The following is a 23,503-nucleotide window of genomic DNA, read 5'->3' on the forward strand; positions in this document are numbered from 1 at the left end:
ACATTTCCTATGTCTTAGAAGTGTGAAAACAAGTGAGACTTTCCATGAAAACTTTTCTTTTTTTTGAGACAGAGTCTCACTTTGTCACCCAGGCTGGAGTACAGTGGTGCCATCACAGCTCACTGCAGCCTGACCTCCCTGGGATCAGGTGATCCTTCCACCTTCACCTCCCAATTAGCTGGGACTACAGGTGTGCACCACTATGCCTGGCTAATTTTTGTAATTTTTGTAGAGATGGGTTCTTGCCATGTTGCCCAGGCTGGTCTTGAACCCCTGGGCTCAAGTGATCCGCCCACCTTGGCCTCCCAAAGTACTGGATCACAGGCGTGAGCCACAGTGCCTGGCCTGAAAACTATGTTTTAACAGTTGGAAGGAAAGGCTGGTGCAAGTCCAGGGTAACATTACTTTGATTTCTCTCCTATTATATCCCCTGCAAATCTTTTTTAGTAAATGTTTTATTTTCATATAACTTTAAGTTTATAGAATTATTAGAAGATAGTGTGGAGAGTTCCCATATACATCATATGCAGCTTCCCCTATTGTTAACATCTCACATTAATATGGCACATTTGTCACAATTAATGAACCATTGCTGATGCATTACTGTGACCCAAAATCCATGCTTTATCCAGATTTCCTCAATTTTTCCCTCATGTCCTTCTTCTGTCCCAGGATCCCATCCAGGGTACCGTGTTACATTTAGTCATCATCTCTCCTTAGGTTCCTCTTGGCTGTGACAGTTTCTCAGACTTCCCTTGTTTTAATGACCTTGACAATTTTTAGGATTATTGGTTAGATATTTTGTAGAATGCCCCCAAATTGGGCTTTGACTGATATTTTTCTTATGGTTAGACTGGGATTATGTATTTGGGGAAGGAAGACCACAGAGATAAAGTTCTGTTTTCATCACATCGTAGCAAGGGTACATGCCGTCGGCATGATCTGTCCCTGGTGATGTTAACCCTGACCTCCTGGCAGAGGTGTCCTCGGCAGGTTCCCCGCTGCACACACACTCTTTCTTCCCTCCTTTCCACACTGCACTCTAGAAGAAGCTCTCTGTGTGTCTGTGTGCAACCCACACTTAAGGCATCTGGATTTATACTCCACCTTCTTGAAAGCAGAGTACCTGCATAAATTATTTGGCATTCTACATGGGAGATGTATCTATTCCACTCCATTTATTTATTTATTCAATCACTTATTTCTCTCAGTATAGACTCATGGAAATTTATTTTGTGCTTTAGTACTTAGTAGCAATCAAATACCACTTTCTTTTGTTACTAAGATTGGCAATGAGGAGCTCTGTGAGTTCACTCGTATATTCCTTTGACATTTCCCCATCATTGTGGGGTTTTGGCTTTTTTTTTTCCCTTTAGCATTTCCTTTCTTTCTGTCACTCTGAGATAATCCAGGCTCACCTTATATAATAGCTCCCAGAGTGTCCAGGCACAGTGGCTCACGCCTGTAATCCCAGCACTTTGGGAGGCTAAGGCGGGCGGATCACAAGGTCAGGAGTTCAAGACCAGCCTGGCCAACATGGTGAAACTCCATCTCTACTAAAGATACAAAAAATTAGTCGGGCATGGTGGCATGCACCTGTAATCCCAGCTACTCAGGAGGCTGAGGCAGGAGAATCGCTTGAACCTGGGAGGCAGAGGTTGCAGTGAGCTGAGAACGCACCATTGCACTCCAGCCTGGGTGACAGAGCAAGACTCTGTCTCAAAATTAATAATAATAGTAATAATAACTCCCAGAAACCCTGGCTCCTTTGATTGGGGACAGGTGTTAGAAGCCAAGATCTGAGCACCCAGTGTCCTCCATGCCACTGGAGTCCTCTGTCAAGCTTAACAGAAATTATTAAGCTGCCATTTTAAAAATTGTGTTTCAGCTAAAGACCTATTCAAAAGGCTATTAAAATTAACGCCTAGGTTTTTTTGGTTTTTCTATTTTTTAAAAAACGACAAAGTGAAGAACCCTTGTCTTGAGCTTTTCAAATTCTCTTCATAAACAGTTTGAAAAGTAGAGTCCTTTTTGTTAGGTCATATTTCTTGGATTCACCTTTCTGCTTGTAGCCTGGCAAGTTCCAAGGTGGGAGGCCGGAAGTCTGAGATCAAGGCATCAGCAGGGTTGGTTCCTTCTGAGGACTGTGATAGAGACCCTGTCCACCGCCTCTCCCCTGGCTTCTGGGCTTTGCTGGTGATCTTTGGCGCTCCTTGGCTTGTAGCTGCATCATCCCAATCTCTGACTTATCTTCACATGGCATTCTCCTCAGGTGTTTGTCTGTGTCCAACTTTCCCTTTCTTAAAAGGATACCAGGCATCTTGGGTTAGGGGCCCACCCTGCTCCAGTATGGAATAACTCAGTCTTAACTCAGTATATCTGTAATGACCCTATTTCCATACAAGGTTACAATATGTGGCCCTGGAGATTAGGATTTCAATATATGGATGGGGGCGGAGGGGAGGAATTCAACACATAAACACTTGGTCTTGCTTTTTTCTACTTAATTTTCTTGTTATGAATAACATTTCTCTATCCCATGGACTTCCTAATTTTGCTTTTCTTCTAGTTTAGACAGCTCCCACATGGTTTTTTTTTTTAACCTCTGCCAATTCTCCAAATGATAGGAAAATTATATCCCTATGGTCTCTTTAACATGTTTATTTTTTCCTTCAGTGTGCTAGCTGTTTTTGGCTTTTTGATTTGAAGCAGTACTGTGTATATAAACAGGCGGTATATTTTGTTGATTGACTGCTTAAAGAAACAGATGGCCTGGGTTGAAAGTTCATTCAAACATGGTTAGAGATCACTTTGCTGAAGCAGAATGCCCGAAACAATTCCTGGGAGCCTCTTAAAATAAGACACAGTAATTAAAAGCAACTAGAAATTCTTCCTATACCATTCTAAAAACACAAAACTCATTTATTTTCTGCTTTATATTTTTTATACCAGTTATGAAACTTACTCACTGATAAAGAATTGGGCATGATTTATTTTAAAATTAAATTTAGTTTTGTCTAGCAAAATTAAGAAAATGTCCTGTTTTGTGGTATACATTCCAAGAGAATGCTAATTCCATGAGCAGAGGGACATTGACTCACTGTCCTATCCCCCAGCATTAGAACAGTTTCTGCCATTAAAAAAAAGTGTCCCAATAAATATTTGGTGATTAATTTTTTCAATCATACTTCTTTCTGTTCTTTTCATTTTGTTTTGTTTCCTCAATAAATCTTAGAGAGATCTGCCTGCCATATCCAATTGAACACCCCTACCACACACACATCTGTCGCGGCGCCATGTTCCCCACCTTCACGTCACCTGAGGACCTCTACACGGGCATTAAAGCCCGTGCCCGGCAGCCCTTTCCTCCCACGGTGCCAACCAAGGCTTATGATTCAACAGTTTTGAAGACAAGAGGTAAAATGTGATCTGGAATCAGAACTGTATTAATTCTTATTATTGGGATTTCTTCAATAATAAAATTAAAGCAAGGAGCACAAAGGACTCAAGTCACAAATGTGTGACTCACTGGATCAGGAAACTTGTTCACAGCTGCGACTTTACAATCAGCTGGAGCGCCACCACAGACCCATCATATCAGACTCTCTGCAGGTGCTCCCAAACTTTCCCGTCGACACAGCCTCCCATGTTAGAATCAGAAACCAAAACGATGTAGAATTGGTGGTTTTTATTCCACTTCTATTTTCTATTTTTATTTCTTTCCTGCTCTCACAGTTTAGCTTTTAAAAATTTCATCCTAGCCCAGGTGATCAGCACAAGGGACAGTGTTTGGATCAATCATAGAGTCTGGACGTGGGTGCAGCAGCAGTGATAGAATTGAAAGATCCCCATTGAAATAAGATGCAGAAAGCAATGGGAGTAGTTTGTTCAGTCCTTCTTAACACCCTGGAGCACGTTCTCCCAGCTGCAAACCTTGGAGTCTTTGTGAATGTGTTTTATCAGGAATCCCGTACACTAGTCATCGAATCTCTCCCACACTAGACACCTCGGTCTTTGCTGAGGAGACCTACACATGTGCGTAAACAGAGAGGCCACCTCTGGAGAAAGAGTGAAAACACTTGAGAGAGGGATAGAAATGATACGTGGTAGGCAAAGGCAAATATTTGTTGAGTGCATTTAGGTGAGGTAGAAAAGACTCAAGAATTGTCTTATCCTGCAGTTCCTCTATACATAAATATTTGGACCAAAATGCAAGGACAGAATATTGCCATCATCAGCCTCAAACTCAGTGTCTTATTAGCAGACAGTAACGTTTTAAAAGCTAGCATAGTGAAGTATGTAAGAGCATGGATTCCGGAGTCAGACTGCAGGAGTAGAATTCTGGATCTGCCACTTATTCACCTGTGGTCCATGGGAGAGTTTCTGAACTTCTCTGTTCTGCTTCCCAGTCTGCAAAATGGGAATATTATTAATAGAACCCACTTATCAAATAACAGAGATAAACGTTAGCAGTTATTCTCTTACCCTGCTAGCATATAATGACTGCAATATGTATGTACCATGCTGAACTTTCCCATGGCCTCTCAGACCAGGCAGCATTGGAAAAAGGCAGTGAAAGCTGTATCAAGTATACTGGCTGTCAGTATCGAGCACCATGCTTAGCTATATAGCAGAAGTGGGGAGAGATGGTGCCGTGCAAAAGAACTATAAATGTTCTAAAGGAAATGATAGGTATGATACCTAAACAAGTAAAATTTTTATGACTTTGTTACATAAATTGTCAAAGTAAATTTCTTTTTCTCAATCCTGAATTCAGTAATTTCTGAAATTATCTGAAGCACATATAGTTAGCAAGAAATCACAGAAATATGTGTTGAATTCATAACAACACTTTTTTTTTTTTTTTGGAAACAGAGTCTTGCTCTGTTGCCCAGACCTAGAGTGCAGTGGCACTTTCTGGAACCTCTGCTTCCCGGGTCCAAGTGATTCTCCTGCCTCAGCCTCCCAAGTTAGCAGGGACTATAGGAATGTGCCACCACACCCACCCACTCACCTAGTTTTTGTATTTTTAGTAGAGACAGGGTTTCACCATGTTGGCCAGGCTGGTCTCGAACTCCTGACCTCAAGTGATCTGCCTGCCTCAGCCTCACAAAGTGCTGGGATTACAGGCATGAGCCACCATGGCCAGCCCATAAAAAACTTTTCAATGCAGTAACATAAGGGACTGCAAAAACAAGTTGTCCTCTTAATTTCCTGCTCTTCCAAGCCTCTACCTCTCTCCAACCATTCAGTCACTATTAGGGAATTTTTAAAAGATGAGCATACTCTAATCCTTATAAAAAAATCTTTCCAGGAACTAGTACAGCATTTGGTTTCTACTCTTCCACTTATTTTAATTCTTCTTTATTAGAACTAAGAAGCATGGGCCAGGTGTGGTGGCTCATGCCTGTAATCCTAGCACTTTGGGAGGCCAAAGTGGGCAGATCACTTGAGGCCAGGAGTTCGAGACCAGCCTAGCCAATATGGCAAAACTCTGTCTCTAGTAAAAATACAAAAATTAACCGGGCGTGGTGGCGCATGCCTGTAGTCCCAGCCAACTGGGAGGCTGAGGCATGAGAATCTCTTGAACCCAGGAGGCAGAGGTTACAGTGAGCTGAGATCATGCCACTGCACTCCAGCCTGGGTGACAGAGAGACTCTGTCTCAAAAAAAAAAAGAGAGAGAGAAAAGGGAGGGAGGGAGGGAGGGAGGGAGGAAAAGGAAGAGAGAAAGAGGAAGGGAGGGAGGGAGGGAGGGAGGAAGGAAGGAAGGAAGGAAGGAAGGAAGGAAGGAAGGAAGGAAGGAAGGAAGTAAGTTAAGAGTGCAGGCTCTAGAATCAGATTGCCTGAGTTTGAATTCTACCTTTGAGATGTGGACAAATCACTTATTCTCTCTCTGCTTCAATTTCCTTATCCACTAAAGTTGGAATAACAGTACCTTTCTTATAGTAATGTTAAAAATTGCATGTGATGATATATATAAAACAGTACAGTGACTGGCACATGCTAAGTGTTCAATAAACGCCAGCCCTTGTTCTTATTACATATGAAGATGGGTGTTCAGAACATTCTTTAACTTGAAACTTATCACGAGAGTAAAGCAAGCCATGCTGTTTGGTAAAGCTTATCAAATATAAAACAAAATCTAAAAAGCTGTATTGTTTAAAATGTTCCCTTTCAACACCTTTTTGGTAAGCAAGTACTAACTCAGTTTCAGAAAACTTGATATTTAGGCAGAGAAAAGCCAAAATAGATAATATAGAAATGTATTTGTTGAGCCCCCAGAGACCAGAAAAAAAGATCAGAAAGAGGATCCAGGAACACTTATTATTTACCTAAGATCTCTCTCATTAAGAAGAAAGGTGAAGTACTAGTGACTTCTATTACTACTGAGAGCACTAGGGTTAAAGACTCATTCACACTTTGTATGGCCCACATGCTGCTCCTGTACATGCTCAAGAATTCAAGAGCAACAAGTCAGGTGTGGTGGCCTGCCCTGCCCTGTAGTCCCAGCTACGCAGGAGGCTGAGGTAGAAAGATCATTTGAGCCCAAGGGTTCAAGTCCAGCTTGGGAAACATAGCAAGACGCTATCTTAAAAAAAATAAAAAAAAGAATTCAAGAGCAAGCTGAATCTCTCTAAAGCTGTAACTACATAGGTAAAATGTACACCAACATCCGTCTCTACCTTGTATTATCTCATTTCTATTTATTGTACCTATTAATCCTTAAAAGACTGTTCTTATTTATTGCTTTTCCTGAAATTTTCAGGTAATCCTTATAGATATGAACTGATTGATATTCCCCTGGATTCAAAGAAGAAAGCACTGACTTGGCCAGGTCAGGGTGTATATTATGATGTAAGTATCTTTTTAAATATGTGTTTAAAAGAAAGTAACAAATATTTTTGGTCAATATATTTATAAAAATCTAGGCTTGACATGGTGGCAAACACCCATAATCCCAGCACTTAGGGAAGCCAAGGTGGGCAGATTGCTTGAGGTCAGTTGTTTGAGACCAGCCTGACCAACATGGTGAAACCCTGTCTCTACTAGAAAATACAAAAATTAGCCAGGCGTGGTGGTGCATGCCTGTAGTCCTAGCTACTCAGGAGGCTGAGGCACGAGAATCGCTTGAACCTGGGAGGTGAAGGTTGCAGTGAGCCAAGATCATGCCACTCCACTCCAGCCTGAGCAACAGAGTGAACTCTGTTTCAAAAAAAAAAAAAATCTAAAAGATTATTTTCATTTTCTATCTGAATGTAAAATTTGAGATTTTGACTATGATTTACATTTTTCAGTTTTCTTAGCTGATTTCATGTACTGTTGGTAGTTGTGGAACATTCCACAGTTACCAAAAAAAAAGTTTGCCCCCAGGAAGATGGTGGAGGAGGGCTGCATTTCTCACACTGTGTTCCTCCAACCCTGTTCTTACAACTTATAATACATCCAGTCACTCCAAATATGCAGAGAGTAAATGGGAGATTTCCAGAAAGATTTGCAAGCTATTATTGTTCCAGCCATTATTATCATATTGGTGTCAAGTCTAAAATGAAATAAAACAATAGCCACCATTTATTGAGAAATTGCTACACACCTAACCACTCTAAATACATCATTTAACCCTTTCAATAACCTCCTAAGGTTAGCATCATCATTTCCATTTTATAGTTAAGGAAACTGTGACTCAGAATTTGTGACTATGTCATGATCACAGAAATCAGGTTTGTGAAGTTCTAGTCTCTGACCTTAACCTCTGTCCCATAACTCCACATGGATAAAAAGAGAAAATTATAAATCAAGAGGGAAAATATCTAGACGTTTGAAAATAATAATAGCTAACATGGTTGGTGAGAAACAGTGCCAAGTGTTCTCCATATATTATCTCTTGGCATCCAGCAATCCATGAGATAGGCAAGTGATAATTTTGGGATGTTGGAAACATTTGAATTTTACTTGGCAAACCATTATGACAGGCCCAGCATGTGGTCACCGCCATGTCACAGAGTCATCTATAAAGTAAGTCATTTCCCGTTTGTTTTTTTAAAGTTAAATGTCAAAAAGAATTCCTAATGAAGCATCTGTTTTACTGGATCTCTTTCAGTTTTTAAGCAAAATCTATATCTAAACAACCCAGAAATATGAGAAGTTATTCTAGAATCCGTCCTATCATTACGTGTTCTTATAGCCAAAGGCTCCACATCTGTAGCTAAGTTTCTTCCTAGTCATTAAAATCCTGTTTTCCTCACATCACATTCCTTGGCAACCATCCTGAATAGCTCCCCTCTGCCTGAGTGTAAAACCCGATGCTTTAACTGAGGTGCAGAGACCCCTCAGGATCTGCCCTTACCTCCAGCCTGCAGCCTGGCCCCACCTGCTGGTTCCCAAACAGGTTCATGCCATTTCCCTTCCTGGAATGCCCTCCTCCCAAGGCCTCTCTGCCCAACACTTGCTAATTCAAGGCTCAGCTCAACCCTCCTTGTTTCTGTTATGTAGCAAAGAGAACCAGGTCAGGAGGCCTGTGTGCTTGCTGGTCACTCCTCTGTTGCCATTTGCTGTGTAAGCGATACTAGGCAGATTATTTCCCTTTTCGGAGTTTTAATTCATAAAACCTATCTGGGTAATTTCACTAAAATCTGTCCTGTAAATTTCACAAGATATGAGGATCATATGAAAGATTCAAAACTAGAAAATACTATAATTTATAAGGCATTATTATTACTCCAGCAGAAATGATATCTCCCTCTTCTGACTTCTACCACACATACTATAACCAGTAACTTTTCACATGTATTTCATATTTCATCAACTAAATTATGAGTTATTTGAGAACAGAATATGTTATGTGTATATCCCCACAGTGCATTGTACATAAATATTTTTGGCTGATTTATTTATTTATTTCTTATTTCTGATGATTAATCCCACTTTCTTAATCTTTATTAACTGCTCTTAATTTCCAACCTTTCACATTTTCTTCTGGCTCATCCCTAACTCTAATCAAGTTTTGCATTTCCCTGGACAAAGAAGTAAAAATAAAATAGATACTGAGCTTCATGGGAGTAACTCATGACTCACCTTTTTTTTTTCCCTAATCTCTGGGATAATACCCTATACTTGTCCTTCCAAATTTCCTGCCTTTCATCATTTAATTGGGGGAGGTAATCTACAATGTTCTTTATCTACAATGTTCTATTCCCATTAAAGGATTTTTTTTTAAGAGACGAGGTCTCATTATGTTGCCCACTAACCAGAAAGGGGGAATTGTTAAGTATAGCCTACAGCTGCCTCCTCATGTCTTTTAAGTTTGGCCTAAAGATTTCTCCATACAGAATGAACTGCATCCTAACTGGATGCATAAACAGACTGCAACCTACTCTTGTGCCAATCACCTAGTTTTGGCCAATCAAAGGCAGCCAACTGTTCAAACCATGTTCAAATAAGACAAACATTAAGCTGTAACCAATCTGGCTGTTTCTGTGTCTCACTTCTGTTTTCTATAGGTCACTTTCCTTTTTCTGTCCATAAACCTTCTTCCACCACCTGGCGGCGGCAGAGTCTCTGAACCTATTTTGGTTTGGCGACTGCCCAATTTATGAGTTGGTTTTTGTTTAATTAAATGCTTTAAATTCTAAAATATATACATAAAAATGAGAAACAAAAGAAAAAGAGAGCCGGGCGCGGTGGCTCACGCCTGTAATCCCAGCACTTTGGGAGGCCAAGACAGGTGGATCACGAGGTCAGGAGATCGAGACCATCTTGGCTAACACGGTGAAACCCCGTTTCTACTAAAAATACAAAAAATTAGCCGGGCATGTTGGCGGGCGCCTGTAGTCCCAGCTACTCGGGAGGCTGAGGCAGGAAAATGGCGTGAACCCAGGAGGCGGAGCTTGCAGTGAGCCGAGATCGCGCCGCTGCACTCCAACGTGGGGGACACAGCAAGACTCCGTCTCAAAAAAAAAAAAAAGAAAAAGAGATGGCCAGATGCGGTGACTCACGCCTGTAATCCCTTTGGGAGGCACTTTGGGAGGCCAAGGCAGGTGGATCACTTGAGGTCAGGAACCTGACCAACATGGCGGAACCCTGTCTCTACTAAAAATACAAAAATTAGTTGAGCATGGTGGGGCATGCCTGTAACCTCAGCTGCTCAGGAGGCCGAGGCAGGAGAATTGCATGAACTCGGGAGGCAGAGGCTGCAGTAAACCAAGATGGCACCACTGCACTCCAGCCTGGGTAAGAGTAAGACTCTGTCTCAAAAAAAAAAAAAAAAAAAAAAAAAGAGACAGATTCTGTCTCATGCTGCCTTTCCCTGCAGTGGCTGTTCACAGGTGCGATCATGGTACACCATATCCTCAAACTTCTGGCCTTATGCATTCTCCTGCTTCAGCCTCCTAAGTATCTGGGGCTGCAGCTGTGCACCACCACACCAGGCTCAGGAGGATATTTTTTATAGTATTTACCTTTCCTATTGCCAGAGCAGTGGTCCTCAACCTTGGCTGCACATTAGAATCGCCAGGGGTGCAGGCTGCACCCCACACCAATTAAATCATTCTCTGAGAATGGAACTCATAGCAAGAATGCCTTGTTTTTCAAGGACTTGTAACTTGCATTTCTGGGATAATAGTCTTCTCTCTCCTTCTACTCTACCCAGGGAAGGAGAAGGGACACTACTAACCTGATAAGCAGGTCCAAAAATGTGTCACCTAGCTGCAAAACAGAAAACTCCAGGAACCATATGTTAGTACTTTCCATCCAAGCCAATAAGAAAATATGTATAACATACTGCTCTAAAACTTATCGGCTCTGTGACCTGGGTAACATACTTAATCCTTCAATACCTAGTTTCCTCATAGATAAAGCAGGAATAATAATAAAATCTATCTGATAGTGCCGTCCTGAGAATGAAATACACAGAAAAGCACCCAGCATGATATTGGTACACTGTAAGTTCATAATAAATATTAGCTGCTCTCAGGATTATTATTCCAATGGTTATAATACTTTGTTGACCTAGCAACATAAAGAAATGGGTAACCTTGGAAAGGAGAATATTCCACATAAGAATGTTAACCTTTTAAAAATTAAGTCCTGGGGCTTCATGTTAACGGTGTGTTAAATGTCGTTTTTCCCTCCTCCTTTCACGTTGCATGTGGATGCAGCAGCTGTGCCTTCAGCAGCTATTGAGATCAGACACCCCTTTCCCACCCAGACCCCAGAGCTGCCCTAGCTTTGCCTCTTTGGACTGGCCCAGTTTTCCCCACCAGAGTCATTAGTGATCATTGTACTTATCACTCTATTCGGGGCCTCTCCTGCTACCCTTCTCTTCCCACTGAGATCTCTTCTCACTGACCATTTCCATCCATTACCAAACCAATCAACATTCCTTTTCCTTTTCCAATTGGCAAACATAAACAGGTTTTATTTTTATTTTGAGATGGAGTCTCGCTCTGTCACCTAGGCTGAAGTGCAGTGGCACGATCTCGGCTCACTGCAGCCTCTGCCTTCCGGGTTCAAGCAATTCTCCTGCCTCAATCTCTGGAGTAGCTGAGCCCACAGATGTGCGCCACTATGCCCAGCTAATTTTTGTGTTTTTAGTAGAGACGGGTTCACCATGTTGTCCAGGCTGGTCTCAAACTCCTGGCCTCAAGTGATCCTCCCTCCTGGGCCTCCCAAAATGCTGGGATTACAGGTGTGAGCCACTGTGCACGGCCCATACATAGCTTTTAATACTTGACTCGTGTGGGCTGTTTGTTTCATTGCTTACTCAAGTGGCTGAAGACTTTTGTGCTATTTCTCAAGAACTTGAATGTCTAGCCTTAGCTTTTAGGATATGAGAATAGTCTCTAGGATGAAATCTACCTTGTAATCATTTTTTGATAAGATGAGATATAATCACAAAGGTCAAGTGCCATAAACCTCCTTACCTAGGACTTTTTGAAATGTTTTTAACAAAACCATTTTCAAAACCTCACTGAGAATAACACAATGTTCATTACAACCCAGCTTTCTGCACACTTAAATATTTGGACAGACCCGTGGCTTCCCTTTGAAAGAGGGCTCACTGATATCACCCCTTCAAAGGGGAGCAGTTTTTCTTCTTGATCCACCTGCCATCTTTCCAATCGAAAATGCCCATCCCCATCCTAGAAATACTTTCCTCATTCCAGGGACAGTTCTCTCTCCAACATACCACCCATACTCCACACTCATCCTTAAGTGGCCGTAATGAATTTGGTGATCATGCAGGGACCTCCTTTAGAAAGGAGTCATCTTACCAAATAACTGGACGCCCACAGTGCACCTCTCTGTGGCTGCCAGCACCCTGTGCCCCCTCCCACCTGCTCAGGCCCATTGACAGACAAGGTGCCCAGAATGGGAAACAAACTGTCTCTCTCCTCATCTTCTGTCTCACACCCGCAATGTTCCCACCATTCTATCTCAGGCAGTGCTGTTATCCAACCAGGCGTCCTCTTCTCCCTTTAGCCCTCTCTCTTTCCTAAGCCCTGACTAGATGCCAAAAATAATTCTCTCTGCCAGTCTCTTATTTGCTCCCTCTCTCCGTCTCTCTCTCTCTCTCTGTCTCCATCCCAGATATAAATGAACGAAGTCCTTATCATAACCTGTTAGTGTAAAAATGGTGCTAATACAATAGAATTAATAAAGAACCAGTATTCCCAAATGCTAAAGCTTCTGCAAATGGCAATGTGGTCTCCACAGTAAACCTTTTAACCTCCCCTATTTAACCTGGTTAAGCCCCATCATTCAAGACTAAAATAAAACAAACAAAAAAAACTTATATTTGCTTTTTTTGTTTCATTTAATATACTACAACCATGTTATTTTAGTGACAGTTTATGGAGTTTTGGTGCCTAGCACAGAACTCTCAGAACCTTGTACATGGTTTTACATGCAATAGGTATTCAGTAAATGTTTATCAAATAGGTTATGAGTTACATATATTATATGAGCTATGCCAGGAATGTAACCACAATTTATATAGTACTATTCCTCTGAGAATATATTCCAAATTCAAAACAACTAATGTCACTTATTTGTAAACTGGAGTGTCTGTCTAGAAACTAACATCTCAGGAACTGGAATTCCTTTCTGCCGTGGGCTTATCTTCCATATCACATACAAACTGTACCCTGAGTTTAGTGTATTGAGCCAATGAATACCTTTGGAGTGAATGATTTCCACCACCCCTCTCTCACTATCCTCTCAGAGTAACATCCCCTTAACATAGTGAAAACTGGCCAGTTCCCCTCTCAAATGTTTCCTGCCTCTTTAGCCCCTTCTCAAGACGTCACAGCCTACAGTAAAGTTTCACATTGCTTATTTCCTTTCCCGTGCCCTTGAATGTGTTTCAGTAGGTTTCTGTTGTTAGTTCAACCAGTGTAAGACACAAGATTAATCCAGCCCCATAGAACAATATTTTTTTAAAAGTCCTTCTTGGCCGGGCATGGTGGCTCATGCCTGTAATCCCAGCATTTTGGGAGGCCGAGGCAGGCAAATCACCTGAGGTCAGGAGTTCGAGACCAGCCTGGCCAACCATGGTGAAACCCCATCTCTACTAAAAGTACAAAAATTAGCCGGGCATGGTGGCACACATCTGTAGTCCCAGCTACTTGGGAGGCTGAGGCAGGAGAATCACTTGAACCCGGGAGGCAGAGGTTGTAGTGAGCCGAGATTGCATCACTGCACTCCAGCCTGGGGGACAAGAGCAAGAGCAAGACTCCATCTCAAAAAAAAAAACAAAAAAACAAAAAACAGTCTTTCTTATTTCCAAGTAAGCTGGCTCTGCAAATAATGAAAAAGATAAGGAGATCAAAGGGGGCTTTCTTTATCCCTGAATAAGTAAGCGACATATTTGTTAAAGGTTTATAGGGGTAGCAGTGCCTTTTACCATGATTATATGTAAAATGGAATTACTCTAATCTCACAGGATTGCTATGAACAGCATAACCCTTAGGCCCAGGAACTTTAGAAGGCCCCACATTTTAGAGGGCCAGTTCTGGCCTTCCTCTGGCTGTGGCCCTTTCTGTGGAGCAAGAGGATATGTTCGTCTGGAGCCCATGCTTCTCTGTCTCCCTCCCCTGATCATGATCTTGAACCACAGAATTCCCTGACCAAATGGCTTTGAGCCCAATCCTAGGCCCTTCTTGGGGTCTCTTCCTCAAGTCCATCTTCCCAAGGGTTGGCAGTGCTGCCAAGCTGGTATATACCTCATGGCCAAAGGAGTGACCAAAACATGACTGCATGCCTGTTTGCTAGAAGTGGGGTGGTGGGTAAATGGGGCGGGTAAAGAAGAAAGCAGTCAGGGTGTTGAGGCCAGGGGCCAGTGGCTGGCTCTTCCTGAACCACCCTGTCCCAGTGCAGAACTCGAAGTAGTCCAAGAAGTCCAAATTTAAACCTGGTCTTCCAGGTTGTTCCAGAGATATTTTGTCAAAGCAGGTGAAAGGAACATATTTTATTTAACATTTATTTACTTGATTTATAAATTTAACTATTTAGGCAAATGGAATACGGACTTCCATTTGTACTTTCATCCCAGGCCCTCAAGTGTTAAGGGTGGGCCTGGCTGTGAGGGCACCCAGCAGCCTAATGTTGAAGAAATGCTAGTTCCACACTTGCCACCGCTATCCATACCTCTGCTCCTGCTGTTCCTTTGGCCTCCACATCTCTGCACATCATTCAAGGCCCAGTTTCTGCATATAACATGACATGGCCTCTTGTCTCCACCCTCCCTCCCTGTTTCCCAGCTCCATTTCCCCATTCAGGTGAATTCAATCTCTCCCTTCTTTGAACTTTCAAATAATTGTGTCTCGTGGTCGAGCATGGTAGCTCATGTCTATAACCCTAATGCTTGATAGGCTGAAGTAGGAGGAACACTTGAGGTCAGGAGTTTGAGACCAGCCTGGGCAACATGATGAGACCCTGTCTGTACAAAAAGTATTTTTTAAAGAAAAAGCCAGGAGTGGTGGTACAGGCCTGTAGTCCAGGCTGTTCAGGAGGCTGAAGCCAGAGGATCACTTGAGCCCAAGGGTTGGAGGTTTCAGTGAGCTATGATTGTACCACTGCACTCCAGCCTGGGTGGCAGGGTGAGACCCTGTCTCTGGAAAAAAAAAAAAAAAAAAAAGTGTCTTTACTTATTTTATGACAAAGAATTACTTTTTAAAATCTTTTTGTCATTTGTGTTTCATGCTTTATCTCCCCTACTAGCCAATATGTTCCTGGATGGCAAGATTTGTTTCGGATCCGTGCTTGTTTCCAGCCACTACTGTGCACATATAGGTGCTTAGTAAATATTAAGTATCATAAGAGAGATTCTGAGAAAAGGTGAATTTCTAAGTAACCAAAAAGACTGCAATGAAACTCACTTATTCACTCATATTTACATGCATAGCTCTTTTGAAAATATAAAATAAAACTCTATAGTTACATCTGAAGAATGAAAATTTTATTTGAATTTGAGTGATTTAAACTTCATTGGAAATTCATAAAAGACATCAAATGGTTTCATTTCAGGCATGGAAGGAAAAGTAGAAGGCACACAATTTTAGCTAAACTTAGCCAAAAGACCACCTCAGAGCCCTTTGTATTGCTAATAAAATTTCACTGGAGGTAGAGTATTCAGGGACATTTCTCCAATACACATTATCAAAGTCCCTGCTAAGGCAAAAGACTTTTAGAAAAGACCTTACTATTTATTTGATAGAATATTGTGTTTAACTCTATATATGGTTCCAATTATAGCAATTAATAATTAGTAATTAATGACCAAAAAAAACAGTATCTGACGTCAGCCTGGAATTTCCTTTGCCTCTTTCCTGCTGAGATGATGAATCAGCTCTTATTCTAGTAGATGACATTAACAGCAGTAATCTTTATGTTCATATTTTAGTTTCCCAGAGGTGTTGAGAAAAATAAGCCAGTATTCTACCCAAAACCTCCTAAAACCTTCGCTCCTAACACTTCTTTACATTCATGGGACCCTATTTGCTCTGCCAAAGAAGCCAACATACAAAGAAATCTTGAGAGGTCCCACTGGCTCACTTCGTACACTCATGATTTTACAGGTATGAGTTCACTTTCATACAAGTAAAAATCAGAACAAAATTGGAATATTTAACAAATGCTATGACAAGCCTTCAACTTCTCATATTTTTGCCTTTTTCTCAATCTAAGTATTTAAATCCTAAGTAATAAGAATTAAGGTGGGTGGTAAATTCCTCTTCATAGGTAGCTGGGAGGTAGGGTTGGTTTTCATTTTATTGGTTCTAATTATATTACAAAGGGAATGGGTAAGTTTTCCTATAAAGGGTAATATAACTGCCATTCTCTGTTTACCCTAACAAAATAATAAGATGATGTTTCCATTAAGGTCTGGGGCCCATGGACCCCCTTGAACTGGATGATTACCATGAAAAGATGGTAGCAGAGTTAACAGGAAAGATAGGATTTGACCCAGAGCCTGTAAGTAATTGCAGTCAACTCTCAGTTATTTGGGGGGAGAGTGCTGGGCTCCTTCTTGCTTTGCCACTTTTTGTGTATCGGGTTTTAGCAACCAAGTTAGCAAATGGAAATTTTTACTCATTTTAGAAGTGAATTCTGAGCTGATTTGAACTGGTTTGAATACTTTGTCTGCTGTTTGGGAAAACAAGCAAGATTTCTTTTCTTGGGCCAGGCGCGGTGCCTCACACCTGTAATCCCAGCACTTTGGGAGGCCAAGGCGGACAGATCACGAGGTCAGGAGTTCGAGACCAACCTGGCCAATATGGTGAAACTCTGTCTCTACTAAAAATACAAAAATTAGCCAGGCGTGGTGGCACTCGCCTCTACTCCCAGCTACTCAGGAGGGTGAGGCAGAAGAATCGCTTGAACCCAGGAGGCAGAGGTTACAGTGAGTTGAGATCGTGCCACTGCACTCCAGCCTAGATGACAGAGCAAGACTACGTCTCAAAAAAAAAAAAGATTTCTTCTTCAGAGTGGTTTTTTTTTTAACAGTTTTTCTACTATGCTACTTTTGCTGAAATAACTTACAAAAGAAGTAGTTTACAAAAGAATTTAACTAGTAATTTAATGAGATTCCTAGTAAATTCCGTAGATCTTTGCTTTTTTTTTTTTCTTCTTGAGACAGAGTCTCACTCTGTTGCCAGGCTGGAGTACAGTGTCATGATCTCAGCTCACTGCAACCTCCACCTCCTGGGTTCAAGCGATTCTCGTGCCTCAGCCTCCAGAGTAGCTGGGATTGCAGGCACGCACCGCCACACTCAGCTAATTTTTGTATTTGTAGTAGAGACGGGGTTTCACCATGTTGACCAGGATGGTCTCAATCTCCTGACCTCGTGATTCGCCCGCCTTGGCCTCCCAAAGTGCTGGGATTACAGGCGTGAGCTACTGCGCCCAGCCCTTTGCATATTTATGTATCTTGTACATTACCATTGCTTTTGAAGAAATAAAGGCTTCCTCCTGATATTCATTAATAATTGAGAGCTGGCTGAATTACAAATGAAAAGCCAATACATTCTCTGCAGATATCAATAGAGACTTTTAAATTGATTATGCGAAATGACCTGGAAGAAATAATCAAGCCCTTTAATGAGCAAAAGTATAATCTGTTGGTTTAATCATGTAAATGAGATGAAATGACCTAATAGTTTGCATATGTGTTGTTTTATTTGAGGCCTAAATTTTATTCTCGATGACTACAAATTTTGAAAACAAAATTAACATTTTAAAGATATATAAATTGTGAAAAACACATGGAAAAACAACTAAGATTATTTCAGTTTGAACACTTTAAAAACTGAGCTGGGTCAGGCTCGGTGGCTCAAGCCTGTAATCCTAGCACTTTGGGAGGCTGAAGTGGGTGGATCGCCTGAGGTCAGGAGTTCGAGACCAGCTTCGCCAACATGGTGAGCCCTGTCTCTACTAAAAATACAAAAATTAGCTGGGCGTGGTGGCGGGCGCCTGTAATCCCAGCTACTCTGGAGGCTGAGGCAGGAGAATCGCTTGAACCGGGAGGATGGGGCGGAGGTTGCAGTGAGCCAAGATCGTGCTGGGCAGGGGGAAAAAAGAAAACAAAAAGACTGATCTGAGGGCCGGGCGTGGTGGCTCACGCCTATAATCCCAGCACTTTGGGAGACTGAGGTGGGTGGACCACCTGAGGTCAGGAGTTCGAGACCAGCCTGGCCAACATGGTGAAACCCTGTCTCTACTAAAAATACAAAAATTAGCTGGGCATGGTGGCGCATGCCTGTAGTCCTAGCTACTCAGGAGGCTAAGGTGGGAGAATCACTTGAATCTGGGAGGCGGAGGTTGCTGTGAGCAAAGGTTGTGCCACTGCACTCCAGCCTGGGCAACAGAGTGAGACTCCGTCTCAAAATAAATTAATAAATAAAATAAAAACTGAGCTGAACATACTGATTTTACATTTGCTTCAGCATTTCCTAAGGTGATATAACACCAGGAGCAGGTTTATAGACTGTGTTTTATCATTCACTGAAGGGTTTTTAATAATTTTTATGTTGAATTTGCAATGAGCATTCTCTAAGGATAGAAAATATTATATGAACACATATTGTCAGGTGTGTTCAACAACTGTCCAGATTTCCAGAGATTCGACCCTGTATGGTATGTACAAAATACATATTCCATTATATACAGGATGTTTGCCAAATTTGTTATATACAAAATCATTGTGCAAGCAAATCAACTCTTAAATATTTATGAATAACGAGATAAAATATACCTAAGATAATTGGAAGTTTAAAGGAAAGTTTTAGTGAATCTTGCTGGTTTCTGATTAAACCATAAAGAACAGACTGGGAAAACATGTTTTAATGGTAATAAAAATGTATATGAAATATTTTATTGTAGTAGTGTAAAATAAAAGCACTAAAAACTGCTTCTTGCATACAGGAATATATATGGTCAAAGTACAATATGATAAGTCCTGTCCTTTTTTATGACAAAATTAACAAAGCACATCAAAGAGCTGAAGTTTTTTCATCACAGTATTTACTCAAACTTGATTAGCTAAAGGCTGTAACAAATTTGTTACCTCAATATGGAAATTTCTCTGTGAACGGATTAGCTTTCAAAAGGATGTTCCTAAGTCCATTTTTTTCAGTCCAAGCTACAGTGATTATTTTCTCACTACTCTTATTTGTATTATCTCTGCTGTCAATTCCATCATCATTATACATACATTCTTTGGTAGTTTTTTTACTTTAACATATTATTATAGGCCAGGCGCAGTGGCTCACGCTTGTAATCCCAGCACTTTGGGAGGCCGAGGCGGGCGGATCACGAGGTCAGGAGATCGAGACCACGGTGAAACCCCGTCTCTACCAAAAATACAAAAAAATTAGCCGGGCGTGGTGGCGGGCGCCTGTAGTCCCAGCTATTCGGAGAGGCTGAGGCAGGAGAATGGCGTGAACCCGGGAGGCGGAGCTTGCAGTGAGCCAAGATTGCGCCACTGCACTCCAGCCTGGGTGACAGAGCGAGACTCCGTCTCAAAAAAAAAAAAAAAAAAAAAAAAAAAATTATTATAAAATGTTTGAAACATACAGAAAAGTAAAAAAAAATTTATAATTAACACCCATATACTCACCACCTAGATTCTACCACTAACATTTTACTATGCTTGTTTTATCACATAATCTATCCATCTTTCCATCTCTCTAACCATCCATCATCCAGAAATAATAAAAATATATTATTTGTATGCATTTTAGAGTAAATTGCAGACATTAGTATACTTCACTCCTAAACATTCAGCATGTATATTATCAACCAGAGTTCAATATTTATTTGCAGTTTTTTTTTCTTTTAAGGTAAAATAAAGTTCAATGCAATTGCACAAATCTTAAGTGAACATTCATCGAGTTTTAACAAACACACCTTTGTAACCCAAACCCCTATCAAGGTACAGAATACTATCATTCCAGAAAGTTTCCTCCTCATACCCTCTCCCAGTCAGCTGCGTCCTCTTCCCACCACCCAGCATGTATCTATTAATAGCACTTTAAATACACTCACTACTTTCGCAGTTACCAGACATAATTGATAATGTTATTATCAATTATCAAGTGATAATTGATAATTCATAATGTTTATAAAACAACTTAAAAAGAAGCACAGACATGACACCTCACACCAATGTTTCTCAAAGCATAGCAAATCTCCAGACTCACCATCACCTGAAATGCTTGTTGAAAATTCAGCTTCCTGGGGCCCACTACAGACCTTCTGACCCACAGTCTTGAAGGGTCTTAGGAACTTAGGAATTTCATGCCAGCTCTGCAGATGATTCTGATTCAGCCAAGTTAAGTTTAAGGGCCCTTGCTAAGGCCTAATAAAGGAGACTTTGGCTGAGATTAAATAACTGCACACACTGCGAATGCCATCTGTTAGTGATGGACAGAAGTTTTATTCCAGTGATTGCTTTATATCTTTGAAGTTTAAAAGCAGAGTTCCCACACAGAAAGAGTTCTGTATAGCCAAATAAAAAACATGCCCCTTTCATATTCTCTAAAACCAGTAAAGGAGGAAAATGTATTTGGACCCAAATTTCAATGTCTTTAAATTAATATCAAAGAGCATTGCAACGTACACCCCTACATCCATCTCGTGTACTCAGACAATGAAAATGGGTATGACTTTTGACCTACCATTTGTGGCAATATCCCTGATTAAATTTTTTCTCCTTTTTATCCCACAACTACAGCAAGAAAAATTCCATCCTGTCTTCAAACCTCCCAGACCGTTGGAAGGACGAATTGCCCGATTAATTCAGAACCGGCGTTCTCTGGAGGCTATAGTCCAGCAAAGACCACGTTCCTGTCCAGATTGTACTCCTAGAGTTTTGTGTAATTTTCATACCTTTGTACCCAGTTCTAAAGAAATGATGGCACTTAGTGATAACACACCAGCCAGTGTGACCCATAAAAACCAGGATATTGAAAAGAAGATCATAGAAGAACAGAGCTTGCTGTCTACCTATGAACCCCAATCTTGTTGCCCAACAAAAGACCTGACTAGCATTTATGACATAAAGCCATTTCCAAAAATCACAGATACTAAAAAGACAGAAGATTTCTACTGGAGACAGCAGTCACTAAAAACCCAACCCACACCTTACTGTAAACCAAACCACTGGATTCATTACGAAAATCTTAAATCTCCCCTATGTGATCAGTATAATATGTGTCCAAACACTGTTAGCCTTAGTAAACCTAGTGTTTTACAAAATAAACAAGACACGGAAGCTTTCACTTTAGAACATTTTTTAAGTAAGCCAGAAGAAGAGTTGTTCTTGAACATGGAAAACAATGAAGAAACAAGACCTATTCTTGGTTGGATTCCTAGAGCTGGAGTGACCAAGCCTCAGACCAACCTGCTGGAGCTTAAGAACTCTTTTTCAAAAACTGGTGCACAAAAGCGTTTCCATAAATCAATTCTAGAAGACCATAAAGACCTCAGGGATAATGAGCATTCGGGGATGAAGCACCAATTCTATGGCCATAATTCCTATTATTTCTATAATTGAGATACTCATGCTTTCCTTCAAAACCCAGCCTCTTGCAAGAAGTTAAAAGATACAACAGAATTTCCTTCATATTGCTGGATTCTGTTTTCTAGATTAAACCATAAGGACCTTGTTAATGAGGTTTACATTTTCAGGAATTTAAGTTAATATCTGGTTGGAGGAACCCAGAAAAGGTGATGTTCTGACTTCTTGAAAAGTTTAACAATTTGGCAATAAAATATTAGAACTAGAAAAATGTATAGTCTTTAATCTCTCATCTTCAGATTACAAGGAAATTTTCCAAAATCACAAAAAGCAATGTGTACAACAAAGTTTACATCATTGTTTCACCAAAAAAAAAATTGAAAAGCTGGAAAGAACTCAAATGATCAATAATGAATGAATAACTATACAAATTATAGTATCTTAATAAAAATGAGAACACTGTCCCTTTATATAAATTTTTGTACATAGTAGCATTAGGTAGAAAAGACAAAACCCAAACACCCAGTTAATTGAGGGATGGACACCTCTACAAACTATATTGTCTTAAAAGTATGTGGACTCTGTTCCTTTATGTAAACATGTAAAAAATAAGTCAGCGAAAAAAATGAAACCCAAAACTCTCTGCATGTACACATTACAAATTGAATTGTTTGCTTACTCTTAACCTTCTGACTGAGAAACATAACTATTTCTTTTATGCAGATAAAATTATTTTACTGAAGATCTAGCAATGGCCTTAATTAGCAACTGGTGAGTTCTAATTATAGCAAGAAAGGATGGCTTGGTATCAGTTATTACAGAGCCCCAAATCTTCATTTCTGGAGTGTGTTCTCTAAGAGTTTGGCTAACTCCCATATGCAAGTCAATTCATTTAATGTGCCGAGAGGTAGATTTTAAACATAGTCTATCGTGGAAGTTCAAGAGGAATTTCTTTAAGTATTTTGTGAATATTTATTTTAATTTTATGACCAACATGTCATTTGGTTATAACCTCCTTAAAACTATTCTGGGCTAAAGTTAGAGAATCTTTTTCCAACTGCATTCTGTACAGCACTAGTTACATTATGACAGGAAGTAAAAGTTGACATGGTGAAATAACACTGGGGAAATCGGAGCAACAATGTCAGTTGCATGACTTGGTCACTGGGTTCTCTATAGCCTTTAATATGTAATGCAATTGGGAGTGTCCGAGGTGAGGGAGATACACTTTTTATCACAGAGTAGATCATTGGACTGGAATTCCAAATAATAAACTTTGGAAGATGTAACTCTCCGGTATAAAAATTTGAGGTTTTGATTGCACTCCTAGAGTTTTGTGTAATGTTCATACCTTTGTACCCAGCTTCCCTGGGTTGCATGGAAATTAGTTAGAAATTACATTCTAAATATGGTGTTCACTCTGCCTACCTCCATGCAAGGGTGGCGCAGCCTTCTCTTTAGGCATTGTCATAGTCATGCTCCTCAACTAAGAGGAAGCCAGCCTTTCCTTTAACTCTGCTGATTGTTAAAGCTAATGAATCTGCCCTTATTTGATGACAGAAAATACCAAACTCCAAGCATGCTCATCAAAAAGCTCAATTTTTTTGTTTTGTGTGTGTGTTTTTTTGTTTTTGGTTTTTTGTTTTGTTTTGTTTTGTTTTTTTACAAAATGTATTAGTTTACTAACTGGTTCTTTTTGGATTTTTTGTGTGTTTTGTTTTTGTTTTTTTGTTTTGAGTCAGAGTCTCACACTGTTGCCTGGGCCGGAATGCAATGGTACAATCTCAGCTCACTGCAACCTCCGCCTCCTGGGTTCAAGCGATTCTCCTGCCTCAACCTCCCAAGTAGCTGGGATTACAGGCACCTGCCACCATGCCCAGCTAATTTTTTATATTTTTAGTAGGGAAGGGTTTTCACTAGTTGGCCAGGCTGGTCTCCAACTCCTGACCTCGTGATCCACCTGCCTCGGCCTCCCAAAGTGCTGGGAT

The 23,503-nt window shown here is 40.7% G+C and overlaps 1 protein-coding gene across 3 annotated transcripts in view; it reads left to right on the forward strand.

Annotated features, from left to right (window-relative positions):
* Positions 1–22,825, forward strand: part of C17H7orf31 (chromosome 17 C7orf31 homolog) — a 51,203-nt gene extending 28,378 nt beyond the window's left edge. For 2 of the 3 annotated variants that reach the window (XM_030796872.1, XM_030796871.1), the window contains 5 exons: positions 3,236–3,417; positions 6,768–6,856; positions 15,900–16,074; positions 16,380–16,471; positions 20,730–22,825. In XM_030796872.1, the coding sequence (XP_030652732.1) occupies positions 3,236–3,417; positions 6,768–6,856; positions 15,900–16,074; positions 16,380–16,471; positions 20,730–21,551 (1,360 nt within the window). In that variant the 3' untranslated portion in view covers positions 21,552–22,825. The remainder of the gene's footprint in view (positions 1–3,235; positions 3,418–6,767; positions 6,857–15,899; positions 16,075–16,379; positions 16,472–20,729) is intronic. The other variant, XM_030796873.1, reaches the window with a different exon arrangement.
* The last annotated feature ends 678 nt before the right edge of the window (positions 22,826–23,503 follow it).

Source organism: Nomascus leucogenys, chromosome 17 (assembly GCF_006542625.1).
Source record: "Nomascus leucogenys isolate Asia chromosome 17, Asia_NLE_v1, whole genome shotgun sequence".
NCBI classification, from domain to species: domain Eukaryota; kingdom Metazoa; phylum Chordata; class Mammalia; order Primates; family Hylobatidae; genus Nomascus; species Nomascus leucogenys.